General features: G+C 46.9%; 1 protein-coding gene and 1 non-coding gene across 5 annotated transcripts in view; both read right to left on the bottom strand.

Moving 5' to 3' along the window:
• Positions 1-26,313, bottom strand: part of RBMX (RNA binding motif protein X-linked) — a 42,885-nt gene extending 16,572 nt beyond the window's left edge. The window contains exons 1-4 of one of the 4 annotated variants that reach the window (XM_033946937.1): positions 26,172-26,313; positions 25,272-25,397; positions 24,981-25,087; positions 3,947-4,097 (exon numbers count right to left, since the gene is read on the bottom strand). In XM_033946937.1, coding sequence (XP_033802828.1) covers positions 3,947-4,097; positions 24,981-25,087; positions 25,272-25,380 — 367 coding nt within the window. In that variant the 5' untranslated portion in view covers positions 25,381-25,397; positions 26,172-26,313. Of the gene's footprint in view, positions 1-3,946; positions 4,098-24,980; positions 25,088-25,271; positions 25,398-26,171 lie in introns of those variants that run through there. The other 3 variants (XM_033946938.1, XM_033946936.1, XM_033946939.1) reach the window with 3 other exon arrangements.
• LOC117361691 lies at positions 25,158-25,230 on the bottom strand. Its single transcript, XR_004539725.1, has one exon. It is a non-coding gene; the product is annotated as a small nucleolar RNA SNORD61 (small nucleolar RNA).
• Positions 26,314-27,131: the final 818 nt, after the last annotated feature.

Below are 27,131 nucleotides of genomic sequence, written 5' to 3'. Positions count from 1 at the left end.
TATTGCTAGAGGTACTCGTCAGGGCTGCCCTTTATCCCCCCCCCCTCATTTGCTCTTTCCATGGAGCCTATGGCTATTCGTGTTAGGGAACATTTACATCTGCGAGGGGTGTGGGTTGGTGAACAGGAACATCGTATTGCCCTATTTGCTGATGTGTTATTTTATGTGCGTGATCCCTCCCTATCTTGATTGAGCTTTTCTCTGAATATGGTGCTGTGTCTGGGTTTATGGTCAACATGGATAAATCTGAGCTGCTGGGAGTCACTTTGACTGAGGATATCTTTCACCTGCAGGGGATGTTTCCATTCAGTTGGGCGTCTGGCGTGATTAAATATTTTGGAATCCGTCTTTCGAGTGATCTTACAGTTATATGCTTTGAACTATGCTCATATTGTACATTCGGGGGGGGGGGGGGGAGGATCTTCAAAGATGACATGGGTTGTGGTTGCCCTGGTGAGGCAGAATAGCTGTTGTCAAAATGAATGTTTTACCCCGTTTATTGTTTTTATTCCAAACTTTGCCAATTTTGATCCCCTCCTCTGTTTTGAAACAACTGCATGGTTTATTTTTTCAGTTTATTTGGCAGGGGAAACATCCTCGACTTTCTAGACAGGGCTTGTGGTCGTCCAGATCCTGTGGGGGGAGGGGGGGCGAGCTCTACCTAATTTGTTTTGGTATTTTCAGGCTGCAGTTACGACTTACCTTAGATTGGGATATAGCTGCGGCTAAGACTGTGGTGCGTATGAACATTTTGTGGGCCCTCATATCCTGAAGTTTTGGCTTTGGACTAGAGGTCTGCACGGGAACAGGGATCGCAGGAATCCTGTGGGAAGCCCCCCTAAACCACAGGACTCCCACGGGGACCCCCCCTCTGGCCCACAGAGATGGAAGGCTTTAGAAGCAGGGTTTGTCCATATAATATAATGGACACGTCAGCCTTAGTAAAAGAGGGGTTTATAAGTTAATTACCTGAACAGAAAACAAAAAAAGGGTACCAAAGAGATTCCACAAGGAAAACAGCAGCGCAAACACAAAAGAAACTGTGGAATTGATGATCCTGTCAGAAGTAATTGCTGCTTTTTATGGGAACGGGTGGGGATGGAGATAATTCCTTGCGGGGACGGGTTGGGATGGAGAAGATCCTGGCGGGGACGGAGAGGATCCTGGGCGGGGACGGGCGGGATTTCTGTCCCTGTGCAACTCCCTACTTTGGACCTCTTCTCCTGAACAAGAGGTGCTCGGGAGTCAGGATAATCCTTTCCTTACCTATCTCTTGTTTGTGGTGTGAGACGCGGCGGAGATGGGGTGCGGGTTTGGTACCCTCTATTTTGGGGGCACTGTGTGATGAACCACAGTTTCCTGCAGGTAGAGAGAGTGGTGTTTTCTTGTGTTGGGAAGGCTAAGGTCTACTTACTTTTCGGGATGTTCTGCACAAGGGGATCCTGGTGTTTTTTGAAGCTTTTCAAACTAGTTGTGATCTGCCCAAGGGGGACTTTTTAGCCTATGCACAACTTAGTCATTTTATTCATTCTCAGGGGTGGGACCATGGACTCTTCCACTCATTTAGAACAATTGTGGATAGCGTTGAGGGGTTTGTCTCGGTCCATCTCAGTTCTTTATCAATATTTTAGGGGGTCCACTCCCTTCCATCCTCCCTATAAAACAGCTTGGGAAAAGACCTAAGGCTGCTCTTTTTTGGACAGGGACTGGTCCCAGATATGTATTGAGGTGGGTAAAGCTTCCTCCTGTGTTTTAATTCAGGAGAATGCTTATAAGTCCTTACTCGGTGGTATTTTACATAAGATGTATCCGGGGCCTCAGATACCTGTTGGAGATGTGGGTAGAATTGGGTACTTTCCTCCATGTTTGGTGGGAATGTAAACTTTTGCAACCTTTCTGGAAGAGGGTGGTGGGCACTGTCACAATTGTTGCAGCTCCTTCTTCCTTTTATGCCACAGGACTGTTTATTGGGCCTCCATAATGTTTATATACCTGGCAACCTAAACTTCGCCGGTGGGGTTTGGTAGTAGCCAAGTGCTTGATAGCCTGCCATTGGAAGCGATTGGAGCCGCCTAGCCTATTGGATTGGTCCTTGAAACTTCACACTGAGTGCAATGGAGCTCTCTATTGCAAAAGACATGGATACTATCTTTCTACTACCCGGACTTGGTCTCTGATTATGGACAAAGTGGACTCTTTGATTTAAGTTTACTGCTGGGGAGGGGGGGAGGTTTGGGGGGGGATTGTTTTGTTGGGACGGCGTCCTGAAGAAACAGGGGGATGTCTCATGTTGGGATCATGTTAGTGTGATGGGAGTGGGGTACAGTTTGTGCGTGGGTAGCTGGTTTATAGTTCTTAGGTATGATGTTGCGATTTGCTTTTAGAGCTGGTTGTACTTTTCTATCTTATTGTTGTATATTGTACTCTTGTGTACACTGATATTCAAGTCATGCTGTTTTGTATACTTTATTCAAAATTCAATAAAAATCTTTAATATTAAATAATCAAGAAATCCAAGATGGCCACTGTGGAAGTGATTTTGGCATGAAAAATGATCCAGAAACTACAATAGCCTAAAAAATCCCCAAAATAGGATTTTAGAGGTGGCGGACCCTCAAGGAAGCCCAAGAATAGAAAATAAATCTTTTACACCCCCTCCAAATCTACTCCACTTCAACGTCTCCCATATTCAGTAATGTGCTTTACTCAACAGTGCTGCCATGTGCTGTGCTTGTATCAGCTCCAGCTGAAGAAAGGAAAAGCTTTTCTGCTTCAAGCAAGCAAGCTTCATTTCTTCAGGCTGCCTTTTATATAGGTTAAACATGAAACCCTTTACCTCACACCAGTATCCACTTGATTCTTTAGGGGATTGTCCCTGTAGCCAACACCTGCAAGGTCTCCCAGCCAGAAGACCAAATCCAGGAGAGCAGACTCACAGGGACTGAGCCCTGAGCTGATCCATGTGTTGGGCAGGGCACTTATCTGGCCAATCTGCTCTAACTAGAGATCTCAGAACACAAGTCTGCAACTTCTCCCAGACTACTGGGAACTTATACAGCGCCGAAGCTTGAACATATGTCAGATAGAACCTGAAAACAATGCAGATGAAGAGAAGCCTCCTCAATCCATTTGAAAAAGGAAAAAAAAAAAAAAAAAAAAGCACAAAGAGGGGGCAAGTGCCCGATACAGGGAGGCAAGTTGAAAATGCAGATGCCTTCTGCATCCCTCACGGGTGAAGCTGCACTTCCCACAGGCTTAGGATTTGTGTGCTTTTTGCACTGGAAGCACTAGGTTTCAGTACACTTCTCCCTCCATATTCGCTGTGATAGGGGATTAACAGAACTGCAAATACAGAAAAACTGCAAATAAACTTTCATAAGCTATTTGCTGTTTTCTATTAAAAACCATCGTGAATATGGTGAAACCGTGAACATGGGAAACCTGGCCTGTTCCTGAAGGAGGCAAAACATGAAGAAAGTGCTGGGAATCTGTGATTCTCTGTAAATGCTTGGAATCAGTGATTTCTCTATGCAAGCTGATGCAATTTTTTTTTTTGGGGGGGGTGGAGCCAGCAAGTTTAAACCATGAATAATCGAAACCGTGAATACTAAAAAACTGCGAATACAGAGGAATAAGTGTAATACTAGCTAAAAAACAACAATGTTTCCTTGTTAAACTTTTTTGTATCAATATTCCTTCTAAACATATTAGGCACCTCAGAAGGTACTACTTATCTTAATTTAATGGTTCAAACAATTTTTTTTTTCAAAAGCAAACAGTCAATACACATTCTGCAACACATCACCAATTGTAAAATTAAGAATTTTATAGATTGAAAAGTCAATACCAAGTAACCCATTTTCCTGTATCTACAAAATAAGACCATCTATACAATTTCCAAGTACAACCGATTACCCAAACCAGACTAAAGACATTATATAGTTACCTCTTGGTCCTCCACTTCCTCCTCTTCCACCTCTAAGACCACCTCTTGGAGGACCACGACTTCTTGGAGGAGGAGGTGGTCCTCCTCGTCTTCCAGTTTCAAATGAAGGCTTTGTGGCTTGTTCCACTTTAATGGGTTTGCCATCCAAAGACTTAAAAATAAAAGTTAAAACCTCTTCAGTAACTTAGGCAGAATAATCCAAGTTTTGCAATAACAGTTTGCTACAAAACTCAAGCATCCAGAAAGTTTAAATACCATCTTTTGCATAATAGCACCCCTCTTTCCTTGTGCATGTCAACACAGCACCTGCTGAATCCAGACTTAACATTCCATGCTGGATGAGGTTGGGAGAAAGGGGGATAGATGGAAACCAGATTGTCTTACACTGGGTCATGGTAGACAGATTGCTGCCAGGTAGACATGGATAGAGAAATTTGCAGTCTCACCTTTAAAAAGGATACACGAGTATAAATTAATATTGAAAGACTGCCCAGTATACATATCAGGATCGTTTGGAGAGGTAGGACCTGATGGCAGTTTTTCTGCAGCAAGAACATGCTTGATTTCATGTGAATGCAGGAAGGAAGCTGAATTAAATCTGCCCCTGCTCAGCATCCAAGTGGTTATGGAGCCAGGGATGGAAGACTTGGAGACATGTATGACTGCACTGATTGACCAACATTTACCATATGTATGTTACTTATCAAAAGCGACTCACAAAACCTACACAAGTGGTCAGTCAGAGCTCAGTGCAATCATATACTTGCTCAGCCTCCAAGTGGTCATGGAGAGACAAAGATGATTGCTTATGGAAGTGGTAACATCCACTAGGGACTTGGTAAAGACTAGGTGCAGGGAAGGCTGAAGGGAAGAACTTTTTACTGGGAGAGTTGAGTTGCTGAAACAGGGTCTGGTAGGACAAATAGATGTGGACTATCAACTTGCAATTGGATTTGTTTTTATTGTGGAGAGTTATAAATAAGTCATCTTTCAGAACATCCACTTCCACAGTGTTTTGTTTCTATCGTTTGGATTGTTCTCACTGTGGAATTTGGGGTCTTTGTTTTTTGCTAGCTAAAGCATAGGACCAGCACTGAAGGTTGATCAGATGTGGGTGAAGGAATCATTTTGTCCCAGGAAAACAAGCTGTTTTGAAACAATGAGAGGCAGGATTGTCACTAAGATGTTCATGCAGAACAGGTCAAGGTCCCATAACTTCAATAGTGTGGAGGCTGCCTGACTTTTGGGTGAAAAAAGACCTTGAGTAGAGTTCAGTACCCTGATCTAGAAAGCTATGGCATATGGAAACCAGAGCAAAGTACACAGGTTGAAGATCAAAACAGTTTGTAGAAGAGGCAAAATGATGCAGATCACACATCAGTCAGATGTGATGGTGGGACAGCCTATCACCCACCAATAGATTGTCAAAAGCAGGGTTTTAGGGTAAGAAATTAAGAACTTAAGAATTGCCGCTGCTGGGTCAGACCAGTGGTCCATCGCGCCCAACAGTCCGCTCACGCAGCAGCCCCCAGGTCAAAGACCTGTGCCCTAACCGAGACCAGCCCTACCTGTATTCGTTCTGGTTCAGCAGGAACTTGTCCAACCTTGTCTTGAATCCCTGGAGGGTGTTTTACCTTATAACAGAATCCGGAAGAGCATTCCAGTTCTCTACCACTCTCTGGGTGAAGAACTTCCTTACGTTTGTACGGAAAGCACAGTTACTTACCGTAACAGGTGTTATCCAGGGACAGCAGGCAGATATTCTTGACTGATGGGTGACGGCACCGACGGAGCCCCGGTACGGACAATTTTAGAGTGATTGCACTCTAAGAACTTGGAAAGTTCTAGTAGACCGCACCGCGTACGCGCGAGTGCCTTCCCGTCCGACAGTGGCGCGCGGTCCCCAGTTAGGATAAGCCAGCTAAGAAGCCAACCCGGGGAGGTGGGTGGGACGCAAGAATATCTGCCTGCTGTCCCTGGATAAAGCACAGTTACTTACCGTAACAGGTGTTATCCAGGGACAGCAGGCAGATATTCTTAACGTATGGGTGACGTCACCGACGGAGCCCCGGTACGGACACTTTTAACTAGAAAGTTCTAGTTGACTGCACTGCGCATGCGCGGGTGCCTTCCCGCTCGACGGAGGAGAGCGTGGTCCCCAGTTAAGATAAGCCAGCTAAGAAGCCAACCCGGGGAGGAGGGCGGGTCCTAAGAATATCTGCCTGCTATCCCTGGATAACACCTGTTACGATAAGTAACTGTGCTTTATCCCAGGACAAACAGGCAGCATATTCTTAACGTATGGGTGACCTCCAAGCTAACAGAGGGGGAGGAGGGATGGTTGGCCATTAGGAAAATAAATTTTGTAACACAGATCGGCCGAAGAGTCCATCCCGTCTGGAGAAGGCATCCAGACAGTAGTGAGTAGTGAACGTGTGAACTGAGGACCAAGTGGCAGTCTTGCAGATTTCCTCGATGGGCGTGGAACGGAGGAAAGCCACAGAAGCAGCCATAGCTCTGACCCTGTGGGCCGTGACAGCACCTTCCAGTGAGAGACCGGCCCGAGCATAACAGAAGGCAATACAGGCAGCAAGCCAGTTGGAAAGTGTCCGTTTAGAGACAGGACGACCTAAACGGTTAGGGTCGAAAGATAGAAAGAGTTGAGGGGATGAGCGGTGAGCCCTGGTGTGATCAAGATAGTAAGCAAGGGCACGCTTACAGTCCAGCGTATGTAGCGCCTGTTCCCCAGGATGAGAGTGGGGTTTGGGAAAAAAGACAGGCAAAACAATGGACTGGTTGAGGTGAAAGTCCGAGACCACCTTGGGAAGGAACTTAGGATGGGTGCGCAGAACCACCTTGTCATGGTGAAAAACAGTGAAAGGTGGGTCGGCAACCAGTGCATGTAGCTCACTAACCATCCTGGCAGAGGTGATGGCAATGAGGAAAAGCACCTTCCAGGTAAGAAATTTGAGTGAAGTGGAGGCAAGAGGCTCAAACGGAGGTTTCATGAGGGCGGACAAAACCACATTCAGGTCCCAGATGACTGGAGGAGGCTTCAGGGGTGGTTTGACATTGAAGAGGCCTCTCATGAACCGGGAAACCAGGGGATGAACCGTGAGAGGTTTTCCGAGTACTGGCTCATGAAACGCATTGATGGCACTGGGGTGAACTTTGATTGAGGTGGACTTGAAGCCAGCGTCAGATAAAGAGAGCAAATAGTCAAGTACAGGTTCCACCGCCAAAGAGGTGGGATTGTGGTGATGCAGTAGACACCAAGAGGAGAACCGGGTCCACTTCTGGTGGTAACATTGGAGGGTGGCTGGTTTTCTGGAGGCATTCAAAATATGATGGACAGGCTGAGAAAGATTCTCTGGAGAGGTCAGCCCGAGAGAAACCAAGCTGTCAGGTGGAGCGAAGACAGATTGGGATGTAGTAGAGACTGATGCTGCTGTGTAAGTAGAGTAGGAAACACAGGAAGAGGAATGGGTTCCCTGGAGCTGAGCTGGAGCAGGAGAGAGAACCAGTGTTGGCGAGGCCACCGAGGAGCGATGAGAATCATGGTGGCATTGTCTCTGCGGAGTTTGAACAACGTCCGCAACATCAGAGGAAGTGGAGGGAGGGCATAGAGAAACCGACCCGTCCAGTTGAGCAGGAACGCATCTGGGGTCAGATGATGAGGAGAGTAGAGTCTTGAACAGAAAAGGGGCAGTTGATGGTTGTGAGGAGCTGCAAAGAGGTCCACCTGAGGAGTGCCCCACCGATCGAAGATGGAGTGGAGTGTGGTCGGATCTAGAGTCCACTCGTGAGGTTGAAGGATGCGGCTGAGATTGTCAGCCAGGGAATTCTGTTCGCCCTGGATGTAGACAGCCTTTAGGAAGAGACTGCGGGCCGTGGCCCAGGTCCAGATGCGGAGGGCCTCCGGACAGAGGGGAGAACCGGTGCCGCCTTGCTTGTTTATGTAATACATGGCGACTTGGTTGTCTGTGCACAGGAGAAGAACCTGAGGGTAGAGAAGGTGTTGGAAAGCCTTGAGTGCATAGAACATGGCCCTGAGTTCCAGGAAGTTGATATGATGTTGACGCTCCTGAGGGGTCCAGAGACCCTGTGTGCGAAGTTCTCCCAGGTGGGCTCCCCATGCGTAGGGGGAGGCATCTGTAGTGATGACCATGGAGTGAGGGGGTAGATGAAAAAGCAGACCCCTGGAAAGATTGGAGGAGTTCAACCACCATTGAAGCGATCGCTGAAGAGACGATGTCACACAGATGGGATGAGAAAGAAGGTCCGTGGTCTGAGACCATTGGTTGGCTAGAGTCCACTGAGGCGTTCTGAGGTGGAGTCGTGCCAGAGGGAGCACATGGACCGTGGAAGCCATGTGGCCCAGGAGGACCATCATCTGCCGAGCTGGAATGGAGTGATGAAGGAGCACCTGACGGCAAAGATGGAGCAGGGTTCGTTGACGGTCGGAGGGGAGGAACGCCCTCAGAGTGGTGTCGAGAATGGCTCCAATGAACTGAAGTCGCTGTGTGGGAAGCAGATGCGACTTGGGGTAGTTGATCTCAAACCCCAGGAGATGGAGGAAGGAGATGGTGTGTCGAGTGGCTTGCAGCACAAGTGGAGACGTAGGTGCTTTGATCAACCAGTCGTCCAAATAGGGGAACACCTGGAGGTTATGAGATCTGAGAAAGGCCGCCACCACAAATCAGGCATTTGGTGAACACCCTGGGCGATGATGCGAGGCCAAAGGGTAGGACCTTGTACTGATAGTGGCGGTGCTGTATCTGAAAGCGAAGGTAGCGACGAGAAGACAGATGAATGGGAATGAGTGTAGGCCTCGGGAACATAGCCAGTCGTGTTGAGAGAGAAGAGGATAAAGCGTGGCAAGGGAGAGCATTCTGAACTTTTCCTTGACCAAACACTTGTTGAGGTCCCTGAGATCGAGGATGGGACGAAGGTCTCCTGTCTTCTTGGGTACCAGGAAGTAGCGGGAGTAGAATCCCTGACCCCTTTGGTCTTGGGGGACTTCTTCGATGGCATTGAGAAGGAGGGATTGGACCTCCTTGAGTAGGAGGAGGGTTTGAGAGGAGTGAGAAGCAGACTCTACGGGAAGATTGTCTGGTGGAAGAGTCTGGAAGTTGAGAGAGTAGCCGTGGCGAATGATGGTGAGGACCCACTGGTCTGATGTGATGACCTCCCAACGGCTGAGAAAAAATTGTAGGCGTCCTCCGATAGGTTGAGGAAGAGGTAACGCTGGTGAGAGACTGGCTATGCCCTGGAGAAAGGAGTCAAAAGGGCTGAGAAGGTTTTGACTGAGGGAGAGGCTTGGCAGGTTGATGAGATTGGGAGCAAGCCTGAGATTGCTGTTGCTGACGAGGTCGGCGACGTTGTTGTGGAGGTGGGTGAAGAGGTCTGGCTGAGAATCTGCGTTGGTAGGAAGACTGCTGTTTATAGGGGCGAGCAGGCGGAGTCGTCTTCTTCGGTTTGATGAGAGTATCCCACCTGGTCTCGTGAGCCGAGAGTTTCTGAGTGGTGGAGTCTAGGGACTCTCCGAAAAGTTCATCACCAAGACAAGGTGCGTTAGCTAGGCGGTCTTGGTGGTTAACGTCGAGGTCGGAAACGCTCAGCCAGGCCAGACGTCTCATGGCGACCGCCATGGCAGATGCTCGAGAGGTGAGTTCGAAAGAATCATAAATGGAGTGCACCATGAATTTGCGGAGTTGGAGCAGACTGGAAATGTGTTGTTGGAAAAGAGGGACCTTACGTTCAGGAAGATACTTTTGTAATGGAAAGTTGTTGAACCAGATGCTTCATGTAGAAGGAGAAGTGAAAGGTGTAATTATTAGCTCTGTTTGCAAGCATTGCATTTTGATAAAGGCGCTTGCCAAATTTATCCATCGTTTTGCCCACTCTGCCAGGAGGGGTAGAAGCATAAACACTGGATCCCTGGGTTTTCTTCAAGGTGGACTCGACAAGAAGAGATTCATGGGGCAGTTGGGGTTTGTCAAACCCCGGGATAGGGATGACCCTGTAGAGACTATCCAGCTTTCTAGGGGCCCCCGGTACCGAGAGAGGGTTCTCCCAATTCTTGTAGAAAGTTTCCCGTAAGATGTCGTGGACGGGTAACTTTAGAAATTCTTTGGGGGGTTGCTCGAAGTCTAGGGCATCTAAGAAAGCCTGTGACTTCTTAGAGTCAGATTCTAACGGGATAGAGAGAGCTGCTGACATTTCCCGAAGAAATTTGGTGAACGAGGATTGTTCAGGCTTGGAACCGGTATCGATTGTGGAGGGTTCCTCGTCGGATGAAGAAGCCTCATCGTCGGTACCGGGTTGGGATTCTTCCCAGAGGTCCGGGTCCCTGACGTCGGTGTGTATAGGACGGGACGGTGGTGTGGATGGTTCTGCGTGGCGAGTCTCAGAGAGAGATTTGCCAGAACGCATGGAGACTGTATCGGGGGAAGAAGAGCGGTGCCGGTCTCGGTCTCTGGGGGCTTGGTGCCGGTCCCGATGTCGGAGAGGATCGGCATCAGAGTGTAGTTGCACGAGAGGATTAATCGGTTCCGCCGAGAGCACCGGCATAGACGTGTTTAATGGTACCGATGGAGTCTACTCCGGTGGTATGGTGCGAGGCTCGGGCCGGTCTGGTACCGGAAGGAGCGGGGCCAATATTGTTGGCAACAGGTGTTGTAGTTGTTGCTGTAGTTGCTCCTGTAATTGAGTTTGGAGTATGGCCGCTATGCGGTCGTCCAGAGAAGGCACTGGTACCGCTTTTTTCTTTTTCTGTACCATAGGTGCTGCTCTATGCCCCGGTGATGAGGAGGCCGATGACGAGGCACTCACCAAAATCAGGGCGGAGCGTTTACGGGGTCGGCTTGATGCCGGGAGGACCGGTGTCGCCGCTGTGGCAGGAGGGCGCTCAAGGAAGTGGGAGGCTTCTTAGCCGGCTTACCCGACGCTATCGACCCAGAGGAAGGATCAGGCGGTGTCGAGGTAGTTGGTGCCGACTTTAGCGGCGCCGTCGATGGTGTGGCAGACCCGGTACCGAAAAGGATGTTCTGCTGGATCTGCCTATTTTTTAACGTACGTTTTTTAAGAGTGGCACAGCGGGTGCAGGTGTCAGCCCGATGCTCTGGACCCAGGCACTGTAAGCACCAACTGTGCGGGTCAGTGAGAGAGATCGGGCGTGTACACCGCTGGCACTTCTTAAAACCCGGCTGAGGGGGCATGAATGGAAACACGGCCTCCGCAAAATCAAACCCGGAGGCCTGTATGTTGGCAACAGGCCCCTCCGGGGCCGGCCAGAAAAATAAAGGAAAAAACAAATTTAAGATTTTTTTTTAAAGACGAAATAGAAACCCGAAGGGAAAAAAGCAAAAAAGGAAGAAAATTGCGCGAGCAGGAAGGCAAAGTAGGATATTTCAACAGCCGTTGAAAGCACATGCGTCTTCTTCGCTCCACGGAAACGAAGAAACTGGGAGAATATCTGCCTGATGTCCCTGGATAACACCTGTTACGATAAGTAACTGTGCTTTATCCCAGGACAAGCAGACAGCATATTCTTGACTGATGGGTGACCTCTAAGCTAACAAAAAGAGGGATGGAGGGAAGGTTGGCCATTAGGAAAACAAATTTTGCAAAACAGATTGGCCGAAGTGTCCATCCCGTCTGGAGAATGCATCCAGACAATAATGAGATGTATGAACTGAGGACCAAGTAGCAGCCTTGCAGATTTCCTCAATCGGTGTGGAATGGAGGAAAGCTACAGATGCTGCCATAGCTCGAACTCTATGGGCCGTGACAGAACCTTCCAGTGTCAGTCCGGTCTGAGCATAACAGAATGAAATGCACGCTGCAAGCCAATTAGACAACGTACATTTAGAAACAGGACGTCCCAATTTATTCGGATCAAAGGACAAAAAGAGTTGGGGGCTTAGTACGCTCTAAATAGTAAGCTAGAGCCCTCTTACAGTCCAAAGTATGTAGAGCCTGTTCTCCAGAATGAGAGTGAGGTTTCGGAAAGAAGACAGGCAGAACAATGGATTGGTTGAGATGGAATTCAGAGACAACCTTAGGATGTGTACGCAGAACCACCTTGTCATGATGAAAGACTGTAAAAGGTGGATCCACAACCAGTGCATGTAGCTCACTGACCCTCCTGGCAGAGGTTAGAGCAATAAGGAAGACCACTTTCCACGTGAGAAACTTGAAAGGAGTCGTAGCTAAAGGTTCAAACGGAGGCTTCATTAAGGCGGAGAGAACCACATTGATATCCCAGACTACAGGGGGTGCTTTAAGAGGTGGTTTCACATTGAAAAGACCTTGCATGAACCTGGAAACCAAGGGATGAGCTGAAAGGAGTTTCCCATGAACTGGCTCATGAAAAGCAGCAATAGCACTGAGGTGGACTCTGATGGAAGTAGATTTAAGACCAGAGTCAGATAAAGAAAGAAGGTAATCCAACAAAGTCTCCACTGCAAGGGACGTAGGATTATGATGATGAAGAAGACACCAGGAAGAAAATCTTGTTCACTTCTGATGATAACATTGCAGAGTTGCAGGTTTCCTGGAGGCATCCAAAATAGAACGAACGGGCTGAGACAACAAAGTATCATTCGGAGTCAGCCCGAGAGATACCAAGCTGTCAGGTGCAGAGACTGTAGGTTGGGATGCAGAAGGGTCTGCTGATGCTGTGTAAGCAGAGAAGAAAACAATGGAAGAAGAATAGGCTCCCTGGAACTGAGTTGAAGTAGAAGGGAGAACCAATGTTGCCTGGGCCATCGTGGAGCGATGAGAATCATGTTGGCCTGTTCCCTCTTGAGCTTGAACAAGGTTCGTAACATGAGAGGTAGCGGAGGGAAAGCATACAGGAACAGATTGGACCAATCCAGGAGAAATGCATCCGCTGTCAGACGGTGAGGAGAGTAGAGTCTGGAGCAGAAGAGGGGCAGCTGGTGATTGTGAGGAGCTGCAAAGAGGTCTATCTGAGGAGTGCCCCACTGAGCGAAGATAGACTGTAGAGTTAAAGGATCGAGAGTCCACTCGTGAGGCTGGAGAATTCTACTGAGTTTGTCCGCCAAGGAATTCTGCTCTCCCTGAATGTAGATCGCCTTCAGGAAGAGTTGGTGATCTGTGGCCCAAGCCCAAATCTTCTGGGCTTCCTGGCACAAGAGGCGAGAGCCTGAACCACCCTGCTTGTTGATGTAGTACATTGCAACTTGATTGTCTGTGCAGAGCAGGAGGACTTGAGGAAAGAGAAGATGTTGGAAGGCCTTGAGGGCATAAAACATCACTCTGAGTTCCAGGAAATTGATGTGATGCTTCATTTCTTGGGCTGTCCAAAGACCTTGAGTTTGGAATTCATTCAAATGAGCTCCCCAGGGGTAAGGGGAAGCGTCGGTGGTGATAAGTTGATGAGGAGATAGATGGAACAGAAGACCTCTGGAGAGATTTGAGGATATCAACCACCATTGTAGAGACTGACGAAGAGACGATGTCACAGATATGTGTCGTGAGCAGGGATCCGTCGCTTGGGACCACTGGGTAGCTAGGGTCCATTGAGGAGTGCGCAGGTGAAGACGTGCGAAGGGTGTGACATGAACTGTGGAGGCCATGTGACCCAAGAGTATCATCATTTGCTTGGCAGAGATGGAACGTTGTGGAAGCACCTGCTGACAGAGACTGAAGAGTGTGAAGACGGTTGGGCGGCACGAATGCTCTCATGAGGACTGTGTCCAACACCGCTCCAATGAATTGAAGTCTCTGAGTGGGGATGAGATGAGATTTGGGTAGATTGATCTCGAAGAATGGTTTAGTTGGTGGCCAGAAGTACTGTCTGAGATGAATTGGCCTTGATTAACCAATCGTCCAGGTAAGGAAAGACTTGAAGGTGGTGAGATCGTAGAAAGGCAGCCACCACAATCAGACATTTGGTGAATACTCTTGGAGAGGAGGCAAGACCGAAGGGCAGCACCTTGTATTGGTAATGACAATGATGGATCATGAAGCGGAGGTACTGTCTGGAGGCCAGATTGACCGGTATGTGAGTATATTTGAGATCGAGGGAGCATAGCCAGTCGCCTTGAGTGAGAAGAGGGTAAAGAGTGGCCAGAGAAAGCATTCTGAATTTCTCTTTGACCAAGCATTTGTTGAGATCGCGAAGATCTAGGATGGGTCCGAGATCTCCTGTTTTTTTGGGGACTAGAAAATAACGAGAGTAGAATCCCTGATCCCTGCTGATCTAGAGGAACCTCCTCTATGGCGTTCAGAAGGAGGGATTGAACCTCTTGAAGAAGGGGGGAAGACTGAGGAGTGTTCAAAGCAGACTCTTTTGGTAGACCGTGGGTAGGAAGAGTCTGAAAGTTGAGAGAGTAGCCGTGGCGGATGATGTTTAGGACCCACTGATCCGAGGTGATGGTTTCCCAACGGCTTATGAAATGAGTAAGACGTCCTCCTATGGGCAGCAGAAGATGAGTAGATGGTGGGATACTGGCTATGTCCTGGAGAATCAAGTCAAAAGGGTTGTGAGGATTTTTGTGGAGGAGGAGGCTTCACTTGCTGTTGCTGCTGAGCTGGTCTAGCATTTTGCCTCTGACGCCTGGGTTGTTGAGGAGCCGGTGGCAGAGGACGAGCCACAAATCGACGTTGGTAGGCCGATTGTTGGCGGAAGGGCCTGGTGGGTGGGGTCTTCTTTTTTGTTTTGAGGAGAGTATCCCACCTAGTTTCATGAGCCGAGAGCTTTTAGGTAGTGGAATCCATGGATTCCCCAAACAGCTCATCCCCCAGGCAAGGTGCATTAGCCAGTCGATCTTGATGATTGACATAAAGTTCTGAAACTCTGAGCCAAGCCAGTCGACGCATGGCCACTGACATAGCCGTGGCTCTAGAGGTCAACTCAAAGGTGTCATAGATCGACCTGACCATGAACTTACGAAGTTGTAAGAGCGATGAAGAAGTTTGGCGAAAAGCAGGTCTTTTTCGGTCAGGGAGGTATTTTTCAAAGGTGGACAAATTCTGAATGAGATGCTTAAGGTAGAATGAAAAGTGGAAAGCATAATTCCCTGATCTATTAGCCAGCATCGCATTCTGATATAATCTTTTGCCAAACTTATCCATGGCCTTACCTTCTCTGCCAGGAGGGACAGAGGCGTATACACTAGCTCCTGTGGATTTCTTTAAAGTGGACTCCACCAAAAGAGATTCATGAGGTAGCTGTGGCTTGTCAAAGCCCGGAATAGGTATGACCTTATATAAGGAGTCCAGTTTGCGGGGAGCTCCTGGGACAGTCAAAGGTGTCTCCAGATTTTTGTAGAAAGTCTCTCGTAGTATATCATGGAGAGGCAATTTCAGAAATTCCCTTGGAGGCTGGTCAAAATCTAACGCATCGAGGAATGCTTTGGATTTTTTGGATTCAGCCTCCAAGGGAATAGAGAGGGAGTCGCACATCTCTTTAAGAAAAGAGGTGAAAGAGGTTGCATCAGGCTTAGAGGATGGATCTAAAAGAGAAGGATCCTCATCCCTCGATGAACACTCCCCCTCAGAAAGAAGAGGCTCCTCTGAGTCACCCCACAGATCAGGATCCCTTACTTGAAAGCTGCGGTCCCGGGATTCCGGTGTGGAGGGTTCTAGGTGTCTAGTTTTGCGAATCGACTTACCCGACCTCTGGGAAACGGTACCGGGAGATGTGATAGGCTGTATCGGTGCTGAAGTTTGCACAGCCTGGTGTAAAGACCTAGGTTCCGGCGCTAATGTCGGCATGGATACTGATGAAGCCGAATGCACCGGTACCGACAGAGTGGATGCCGATAAAAGAGGCTGTTCCACTGTCGGTACCGGTGGCTCAGACCGGACCGGACTGGAAGGCTCGGTTGCAAAAGAGCAGGAAGGAGCTGCTGTAACTGCTCCTTGAGCTGAGCCTGCAGGATGGCAGCAATTCGCTCATCCAGGGAAGGCACCGGTACCGCCTTTTTCTTCTGCAGTACCTTCGGTGCCGCTCTACACTCTGAAGAGGAACCCGAGGTCGAGGGGCTGACCTCAATCGGAGCGGAGCGCTTCCGCGGGCGCTTCGAGGTCGGCAGGACTGGGCTCGCTGCTACTGAGACCGGAGAACGCTCAAGCGGGGAAGGCTTCTTAGCTGGCTTACCTGAGGGATGCGACGCTGGCGCTGTATCGCGCGGTGTCGATGAGGTAGGTGCCGACTGGGTCGGTGCCGAAGTCGGAGCCCGTGCCGCCGAATCCCACATATCAGTACCAAACAATAACCGCTGCTGGATCTGGCGGTTTTTTAAGGTTCTCTTTTTGAGAGTGGCACAGCGGGTGCAGGTGGACGCTCGATGGTCAGGACCCAGGCACTGTAAACACCAGTTGTGCGGGTCAGTGAGGGAAATGGGCCTCGCGCACCGCTGGCACTTCTTAAATCCGGGTTGGGGGGGCATGAACGTAAAGACGGCTTCTGCCAAATCGAAGGCCGAGGCCTCGATGGTGGCAGCAGGCCCCGCCGGGGCGAACCTGAAAAAAGAAGAAAAAAAAGAAAGTTTTTTTTAGAGAAAATAAGAAAAAAGGGGAAATTTCCAAAACGGTTTACGCGAGCGGGAAGGCGAAAAGAGAAAAAAAAGCCGTTGAAAATTCTTAGCTCTGCGGAAACTAAGAAACTGGGGACCGCGCGCCACTGTCGGGCGGGAAGGCACTCGCGCATGCGCGGTGCGGTCTACTATAACTTTCCAAGTTCTTAGAGTGCAATCACTCTAAAATTGTCCGTACCGGGGCTCCATCGGTGCCGTCACCCATCAGTCAAGAATATGCTGCCTGCTTGTCCTAGGATAATCTACTCTTAACTTCAGAATGCTCTTAACTCTTGTTCTCTCTACCTTGGAGAGGATAAACAACCTATCTTTATCTACCAAATCTATTCCCTTCATTATTTTGAATGTTTCGATCATGTCCCCTCTTTTTAAAGGAAGAATAGGCCCAGCTTCCCCAATCTCTCACTGTATGGCAATTCTCCAACCCCTTAACCATTTTAGTTGCTCTTCTCTGGACCCTTTCGAGTAGTACTGTGTCCTTCATGTATGGCGACCAGTGCTGGATGCAGTATTCTAGGTGAGGGTGTACCATGGCCTGGTACAGCAGCATAACCTTCTCCAATCTGTTCGTGATCCCCTTCTTAATCATTCCTAGCACTCTGTTCGCCTTTTCGCTGCCGCTACACATTGCGCAGACGGCTTCATTGAGTTGTTGACCAGTACTCCCAAGTCTCTTTCCTGGGGGGTCTCTCCAAGTACCGCCCTGGACATCTTGCATTCGTGTATGGGATTTTTGATACCAACATACATTACCTTACACTTATCCATGTTGAACCTCATTTACCATGTCGCTGCCCATTTCTCGAGCGTGGTTATGTTGCGTTACAGATCTTCACAATCCCCCTCATTTTCACCACTCTGAATAACTTCATATCGTCTGCAAATTTAATCACCTCACTTGTCATATCCATTTCCAGATCGCTTATGAATATGTTGAAGAGCACGGGTCCAAGCACCAAGGAACCCTGTGGCACCCCACTGGTGACATTCTTCCAGACCAAGTATTTGCCTTTGACCCCCACTGTTTCTTATCCGCTAGCCAGTTTTCAATCCATGTGAGTATTTCACCCTCTATTCCATGGCTCTCAATTTTTCGAAGTAGTCGTTCATACGGAACCTTGTCGAATGCCTTCTGAACATCCAGATATACAATGTCGACCGGGTCACTCTTGTCTATCTGCCTGTTTACCCCCTCGAAGTGCAGCAAGTTCATCAAGCAAGATCGTCCTTTGCTGAAGCCCTGCTGACTGGTCCTCATCAGATTGTGTCTGTCAATGATGTGGTCCTTTATCAGCGCCTCTACCATCTTTCTCAGTACCGAGGTCAGACTCACCGGTCTGTAGTTTCCCAGATCTCCCCTTGCACCTTTTTAGAAGATTGGCGTAAGATTTACCACCTTCCAGTCTTCCGGAATCTTTCCCAATCTGATCAACAGATTGGCTATTTGTTGAAGCAGTTCAGCTAATCCCTTTCAGTTCCTTAATGACCCTCAGATGGATGCCATCCAGTCCCAGGGATTTGTCGCTCTTAAGCCTATCAATCTGCCTGCATACTTCTTCTAGACCAGGGGTCTCAAAGTCCCTCCTTGAGGGCCGCAACCCAGTCGGGTTTTCAGGATTTCCCCAATAAATATGCATGAGATCTATGTGCTTGCACTGCTTTCAATGCATATTCATTAGGGAAATCCTGTTCTAGACTGACCGTCAACCTTGTCAGTTTGTCTACGATGGCTTTAGCACTCCCTTTATTCCATGGGAATCCAATGGCCCCACTGTTTCCTTTGTAGGTCATTTCCCCTTAATATATTGAAAGAATGGCTTGAAGTTTTGCCTCCTTGTCTATTTTTCTTCGTAGTCCCTTTTGGCTCCTCTCACCACCTTATGGCATCAGCTTTGATACCGTTTATGCTTTTTCCAGGATTCAGTAGCCAGGCAATTAACTTAAACATAAAGGAAACTGTGGAATTGATGATCCTGATGAAATATTTTACTGTGTTTTATATTTTTATATTGTGTTTTATTTTTTAATTCATCTGCACCTCTCAAATAAAAATTTCATCAGAATCATCAATACCAGTTTGTTTGCGCTGCTGTTTTCCTAGTGAAATCTCTGGTGGAACCCTTTAGTTCTCTGTTCAGGTAATTAACTTAAACCCCCTCTTTTACTAAGGCTGATGTGATGCGTTAGCACTTAGCCCACGCTAAATCTGCGTGCACGCCTTAGAGGGGGTTTATAAGTTAATTACCCGAATAGAAAACAAAGAAGGGTTCCAAAGAGATTCCACGAGTTAAACAGCAGCGCAAACACAAAAGAAACTGGAATTTATGATCCTGTCAGAAGTAATTGCTGCTTTTTATGGAGACCGGCAGGGATGAAGGGGATTCCTCACAGGAACGGATCCTGGTGGGGGTAGGATTTCTGTCCCTGCGCAACTAATGGAGATCTAGACTGTGCCTCTAGGGCAGGGGTGCAATCCAGTTGGGTTTTCAGGATTTCCCCAATGGATATGTACGAGATCTATTTGCATGTTCTAGAGCAACCACCTCTGAAGTACAGCATATTGAAGAGGATGCATATGCAACTATGCATATCACTATGTCTAGGGAAGCTGCTAACCAAGACTTGGGAGGAAATCCTGCACCTGTGGACACCGGGACCCCATAAGAAGTTGCCCCCGCTGAGTCAGACCAGAAGTCTCATCTTGCTCAGCGGTCCGCTCCCGCAGCGGCCCATCAGGCCTAGTGCCTGAACAGTGGTCCCTGATTAATTTTGTAACTTACCTCTAATCTCATCCCTATAATCTACCTTTACTCTTATCTGTACCCCTCAATCCCTTTGTCTTCCAAATACCTATCCAAAGCTTCTTTGAACCCCTGTAGCGTGCTCCTGTTTATCACATCCTCTGGTAGCGCGTTCCATGTATCCACCACCCTCTGTGTGAAAAAGAACTTCCTGGCATTTGTTCTAAACCTCTCCCCTTTCAATTTCTCTGATTGCCCCCTTGTACTTATTGATCCCCTTAATTTGAAAAATCTGTCCCTCTCTATTTTTTCTATGCCCTTCATGATCTTGAAGGTTTCTATCATGTCTCCTCTATAAGTCTCCGCTTTTCCAGGGAGAAAAGCCCTAGCTTTTTCAGTCTGTCAGTATGAGAGGTCCTCCATGCCCTTTATTAGCTTAGTTGCTCTTCTCTGGACCCTCTCAAGTACCTCCATGTCCTTCTTGAGGTACAGCAACCAGAACTGAACACAGTACTCCAGGTGCGGGCGCACCATAGCACGATACAGTGGCAGGATGACTTCCTTTGTCCTGGTCGTGATACCCTTCTTAATGATACCCAACATTCTGTTTGCTTTCATTGAGGCCGTGGCACACTGCGCCGACGCCTTCAATGTTGTGTCTACCATCACTCCCAGGTCTCTTTCAAGGTCGCTCACCCCTAGCGCTGATCCCCCCATTTTGTAAGTGAACATCGGGGTTTTTTTCCCTATATGCATGACCTTGCATTTCCCTATGTTGAAACTCATTTGCCACTTTTTGGCCCATTTTTCCAGTGTTCTCAGATATTTTTGGAGATCTTCGCAGTCCTCCATGTTATTGACCTTGCGATAGTTTGGTGTCATCCGCAAATTTAATAACCTCACATTTTGTTCCTACTTCCAGGTCGTTCACCGGCCTGTAGTTTCCTGGGTCTCCCCTTGAGCCTTTCTTGAAGATGGGCGTGACATTTGCTATTTTCCAGTCTTCTGGAATCTCTCCAGTTTTTAGGGATAGGTTGCATATTTGTCAAAGTGGCTCAGCTATTTCGTTCCTTAGTTCCTCGAGTACCCTTTGGTGAATGCCATCCGGACCTGGCGATTTGTCACTCTTTAGCCTGTCTGCCTGAGGACATCCACCTTGCTCACCTCTAGCTGGACCAGATTTTCATTCTGCTCTCCTTTTACGATCTCCTCGGACTCCAGAATGTTGGTTGTGTCCTCCCTCGTAAAAACTGACGTGAAGAACTTATTTAGCCTGTCAGCTATCTCCTTTTCCTATTTTACCACTCCCTTTCTGTCCCCATCATCCAAAGGTCCCACTTCCTCCCTTGCTGGTTGCTTCCCCTTAACGTACCTGAAGAATGATTTGAAGTTTGTTGCTTCCCCTGCCAGTCTCTCTTCATATTCTTTTTTTGCTTTCCTAACCATTTGATGACACTCCTTTTGGTGTTTGTGTTCCTTTTGGTTCTCCTCTGTTTTGTCCTATTTCCATTTTTTGAATGATGCTTTCTTGTCACTTATCGCCTTTTTCACTGCATTTGTTATCCACACTGGGATTTTTGTTCTTTTTTTTTTTTGCACCCTTTCCTGTACTTGGGGATGCACAGGTTCTGTGCTTCGTGCACTGTGCCCTTGAGTATGGTCCAGGCATTTTCTACGGACTCCATCTTCCTTGCGCTGTCGTTGAGTTTCTTTCCCACCATTTTCATCATGGCATCATAATTCCCTTTTTTGAAGTTAAGTGCAGTCGTTGTAGTTCTTTTCACCTTTGATGATCCAATTTCTAGCCTGTACTGGATCGTGTTGTGATCGCTGTTTCCTAGTGGGGCTAGTAGTAGGCCACCTCCTTAGCGGGTCCCCCAGTCTGTTGAGGATTAGGTCAAGAGTGGCATCACCCCGTGTTGGTTCCGTGACCAGCTGTTCCATGAAACAATCCCTCGTGACCTCCAGGAATTTGGTCTCCCTCATGCAGTTTGAGTGCCCAATACTCCAGTTTATTCCCGGGTAGTTGAAGTCTCCCATCACCACCACACTTCGCTGTTGCATACCTGCCTCAGTTCAGCCTCCAGATCCTGGTCGATTTCTTCCATTTGTCCAGGTGGGCGATAGTACAGACCCAATTTTATGTCTGCTCCAGTTCCTCCTGGTAGCTTAACCCATAGTGATTCCAAGTCTTCTGCCCTTACTGTTGTTTCCATTCTGGTTGAAGGTATGGAATCTTTTATATATAGCACTATTCCTCCACCCTTTTTGTGTGACCTATCTCTCCTGTAGAGTTTGAATCCTGGTAAAGCCACATCCCATTCATTGTCATCAGTCCACCACGTTTCTGTGACTCCAATTATGTCTAGGCCCTTTTTGCTGGCTAGGATTTCCAGCTCTCCCATTTTAGCCCTTAGGCTCCTAGCATTAGTGTATAGGCAAAGTAAGTCCCGTTTGTTCGCCATAAGCAGGCAAATCAGTTTGCAATTTACTTATCTGGGTCTCTGGGAGGAAGACCTTCCCCAAGAGGTGTCTAACACAACCCAAAGAAACTCCGGTGCTGCGAGGGGGCAAGGTTGACAACCATTCCAGCAACTGCAGGAACTCCACCACCTGAGTTGTGACCCGGATTCTCTCCTGGAACAATTGAGTCAATCAGTCATCCAAGTAGGGATGCACTAGAATGTCCTCCTTGTGCAAGACCGCCATGACAACCACCATAACCTTGGCGAACCTTATGTGGAACCATGGCCAGACCAAAGGGAAGCGCACAGGATAGTGCTGACCCAAGATCGGAAAGCGAAGGAAATGCTAATGGGAGATCTGAATTGTAACATGCAAGTAGGCTTCTGTCTGGTCGAGAGAGGTGAGATACTCCCCAGCTGAACCGCCAGAATCACGACTGTCTCTATGCAAAAAGATGGAACTTTGAGAGTCCTGTTGACCCCTTTCAAATCTAGGATCTTGGGCACCAGAAAGTAAATTGAGTAGCTTCTAGTGCCCCTGGAACAACAGCTTTGAGATCTAGCAACCTTAGAAGGGTCTGACGAAAAGCTTGCTGTTTCCACTCTGCCTGACAAGGAGAAGCTAGAAAATAATCTGGCGGGAGTGGGCAAATTTCAGAGCGTAACAGTCCCAAATTACCTCCAGGACCCATTGATTGAACATGATCTCTGCCCATCGCAGAGAGAACTCGCGCAGCTGGGTACCCACTGGAACCAGGGGCATCAGTCATTGAGAGGGATGGGCTGCAGGGGAACTGGCGGAGGGATTCCCAACCTGATGGGCTCCCCCAAAAGGACTGCATGCACTGATAGAAATGACCCCGGGAAAACCCAGAAGTCAGGAAGGTTGCAGACCTACACCTAAGGGCGGTATCTGTAGAAATCCTGCAGATGCCCCTGAGCAGTGCCACCTCTACCAGCCTGACGGGCAGTCTTCCAGCAGGCAGGGAACTTTAGAGTCCATCAGTCTGAACTAACTTATGGGTCATTCCATGTCAAGTGGACCAATACTGAAGATTGCCCATTCGACCCCCTTGAAATCCAACCAAATTTTTACAGGGGTGTTTAGTGTCTCAAATGACACTCCACAAAATTTTTGCAACCATCTCAATTTGGTCAGGAGCTAGGGGTGGTTGAACAAAAGCAATTGATCCACTACCATGCCTCGTGTGACCTAAAACGCTAACTTTGCTTAAGCACTGCTGCAGAAAAACTACCTAGGAGTCTGAAATTTTGCAGTTAGTACAACACCTTGGAACACGTTTCTGTGCAAGTTTGAAATCTTTTGACAATGTGCTTCCATTTCTACAGGTCAGCAAAACAGGCAAACAAATTCACAAATTAAAATTTTTGTCAGTTTGGCTCCATATTGCTGCTGGTAAGCAAGTCAGCTGAGGGTACAACTTTACCAGCAGACGGGTACCATGACTTACAAGATTTGCAATATGAGCTTTTACAGACCAAGTGAAGCTGAGGATATGACCATCCAAAAAACATGGTTTTTAGCATTTATGCAAATTTTCACTGTTTTTCAGATTCAAATCTTTGTAGTGGGGTTTTTTAAAATTTTGTATATCATTTGCTACATAAGCTATCCTGTTTCATCTTTGACCTGATCTTTCTTTGATGAGAAATGATGGTTTAAAGATAAGCATTACTTGCCTGCATAAACATGTTGTGTTGGAAGGGTCATTGGCACTTCATTGTGAATGTGCAGTGGAACTATATTGATCTGAAAACTCATAACCAAGCTTTGCCAGCCACAAGTACTCGTCTCGTACTATGCTCAGCGTTTGACAAACTTACCGTGCACTTTTGCAAGATAACAGTCAAAACATGCAGCTTGCACAAACTATTAACTGCGAGCAAGCCCAAGACCATAATCATATGATTCACAAGAATGTACACATAGCTGTATGTCGATACATGCAGCTTTTCTGAACATGTTCTGAATTGCAACTATCACAGCATAGGCTGTACGAACAAGTCTGGCTTTAAGGTTCATCATAACACCATATGACTTCATTATTTGACAAAGCTTGCCTTTGGTGTGTTGTTTTCTGTCTCTCTGCAGTATCTGATTCTTTCCCTAGTTAACTAGGCTATGCCTGTGTGGATTTTGGAAACTTACTCTGGACTTGCTGACATGTATAATTTACTTTGCTCTATTTTTGTTGTGTTCTCACACTATTTTTCACCTTACTTTTATTCTGTATTTGTAGGTGACTCATCTTATGGAGACTAATAAGCTAGAGCCCTGCAGTATTGGAATCTATGATAGTTCTGAGTGCCAGAAGCCATCTACCTTCTAGTCTGGAAAAAGCTGCTTGAAGCTTGTTTCTGATTTCTCTTTGCCTGGACCAAGAATTAAACAATGATCTGGACTTTCTACTTTGTCCGTGGAATCTAATATCTGTACACATCATGAAGCTTTGATTCTGACAGTTTGAATTTCTACAAAAAAACTGCTGTAATCAGTTCAGAAAACAGAATTGCAGCAATATCAAAGGTCTACGCCCAATTGATCTTCCTGCAGCTGATCATTTAAAAGCTGTCACAAAGCATGAGTTTAAACCAGGCCAAAAGCTTTGCCCAAGATGTAAGCAAGATTTGCGTGTCAAACTGCAAGACCTAAGTAGCCCTAAGTCTGATTCTGACAGTAATGACCCTACCAATGCATCTGAAAACCTCAATGCCAGCTTTTCACCACAAGGAATTTCTCCTCTAAAGTTTCAACGGATTAGCAAGCAAATTCCTTAAGTTATGCTAAATGCAAACTCTGAAGCCCATAATGCAATTGCAGACCAAATTGCAGTTATTGGTGATTCAACTTCAGGTGATATCAAAGCAGAACCAGAAAGTGGCCTAGTGACTGAACTGAAGCAGAAGTTGAAACCATCTAGTAATAGGGAGAAAATACAAATTCTCACTCTTGTTCCACACAGCTGGATTATTGAGAAAACTGCTTTGGAATTTGGTGTTTCAATAAGAATGGTAGGGGCCAGCAGGAAGGAGGGATCCCAAGCACCAGCAGTTTAAGCAGCCAGAAATATCCACAGCAGCACATACCCCCAGCAGCACATACCCCCAACAAGTGGCTTATGTACCCCTTCAAGGGTACACATATCACATGTTGAGAAAAACTGGTCTAAATAGTACATAAACTCAATACACTTGAATTTTAGCTAAATACATTCCTTACAAGCAAATAATATACCTTTCCATTCATATCTCTAGCAGCATCCTTTGCATCTGCTGGACTCTCAAAGGTGACAAAGGCAAATCCTCTTGACTTATTTGTTTCACGATCTTTCATCAACAAAACTGAAAAAAGATCACAAATTAAATCAATATCGTAAGGTCATAAAAAAGCTTCCACATAAATAAGACATTTAGGCTCAGAACTTCTTAGAGGACAGGGCTTTATCAGTTCACACATGATCAATGCCATTTAAATTCATCACAGCTTTAAAAGTTATTATTTTTTATGTATGTCTGCATTTCTTACCTTCCACTACACGACCATATTTGCAGAACAGCGATTCAAGAGCCTTCTCATTAGTTTCTGTATTCAGTCCACCAATAAACAGCTTTCCAGGTCGATCTGCTTCCACCATTTTGGCGCTGCTAAAAACTACATTAAACACATCAGTATTTCGCATGCATGCCAAGTAGCATAAGTAGTTAAGTTAGCTTCTTATTAAGTTACGACAAAACCAATTAATTAATTATGCTTTAACGGCTTTAAGTTCAATAAAATTATTAATGGTTAATGAAAAAGGTCCACGTAAGAAGAAAGATAGGAATTTAATATTTTCCTCATAAAGGCCGTTTGCATTAAGACTAATGAAGCAAACAGGGCGGACCTTCTACATACACAAAATGGCGGCCGTTTCATAAGACTCGAAAAAAGCCGATAGCAAACTACCATCACGATCCGGATTAAAAATATACGCATATGTGCGTCATTGCAAATCATAAATTTGTATTTTTAAAAACACCTATATTAAAGAACCATACAATCATGTGTCTGTGATTTGAAGCACGTGCTCTCTCCCAACAATAAAATAAGCTCTGAAAATTTACTTCATGCGAGTCTATAAAGAAAGTTAACATATGTATATATGTTTTATCACATAAAAATGAATTCAAACTGCGAATAAAATTAAATCATCCACTCATCAGGTGCCGGCACAAACATGCGTCTTTCTCTCTCAAAATGGCGACCACAACTCCCGCTTCCAAAGCGCAGCTTAGTTATAAGGAATAAGCCTACAATTGTTTAGCACACGCTGCAGAAAGAGACGCTCTCGCAACAATCATGCAATTCATTTTTTTTTTTTTTTTAATTTTGTCACCATCCACAGACTACACGTGCGAACCAAAAACACTCAACCCCTCACCGTACCTTTCTCTCCGTTACTGCGTAGAGAAAATGACCGCGAACAAAGAGCGCGCGAGCTTTATACTCTGAAAAGCGCGGGCCCCAAAACGAGGCTAGAATATCCGGATATCCGGTCAGACCACGTCCTACACCCCCCACTTGGTACAAAGGCTGGCTAAATGAATGAATGATAATTTCACGCGATATTCTGGGTTTTTTTCTCTCGACAAAATGTTTCCTACACACTGAAGAAAATAAAGCTAGTAGATTGGTACAAGGATGTTGGGCACCCCACCCCCATTTCAAGTTAACATTCGAGGCAAGGGATGAGCCGATACACACCCTTCCCCGAGCAAGGAATCCAAAATGGGGTGATAAGGGGAGGAGCTCCTTCTTCGGCTCCAAGTTCCAAACTTCACTCAGAGAGCAAGTGGCTAACGCACCCTTCCCCTACCAAGGAATTCAAAATGGGATTAGGAAGAGGAGTGAGCGCTCCGTTACAAACTCCACCCAGAGCATAAGGGGCTAACAACACCCATTAAGTGGTTGTCTCAAGAATAAAATAAAGCAACACATCCCCAGGCTATTTTAGATAAAATATTTGAAAAGACAATTGGATTTGACATGGGGGATTGAGGGGGGGTCTATAAATGCAGTGTGCTGAACATAAATTGTATAGCCTTTAGGTGCCCAGATTTCATACCAGAACACTAGCGTAAGTTGGCATTTATACACCCCAATAGCAGGCACAAATTCACACACATAAATGGCAGTACAGTACTCCCCCGCAAATTTGCGGTTCAGCATTCATGGCCTCAGTCATTCGCGGGGTTTTTTCCTTCTTCCTCCTGCTGCTTTCGAAAAGGGTCAGCGCTCAGGTGAAAGACCCATGAGGAGAAGCAGCAGCTTGCATCTATGTGGGAGGCGACTCGGAGAACACGGTTCCCAGCGCCCGGTGCTGGTGCTCCTCTGCCGCCCCACCCA

This window comes from Geotrypetes seraphini, chromosome 5, assembly GCF_902459505.1.
Source record: "Geotrypetes seraphini chromosome 5, aGeoSer1.1, whole genome shotgun sequence".
In the NCBI taxonomy this organism is placed as follows: Eukaryota; Metazoa; Chordata; class Amphibia; order Gymnophiona; family Dermophiidae; genus Geotrypetes; species Geotrypetes seraphini.
The sequence above is the reverse complement of the archived record's forward strand: the minus strand, read 5'-3'. Positions and strand labels throughout refer to the sequence as shown.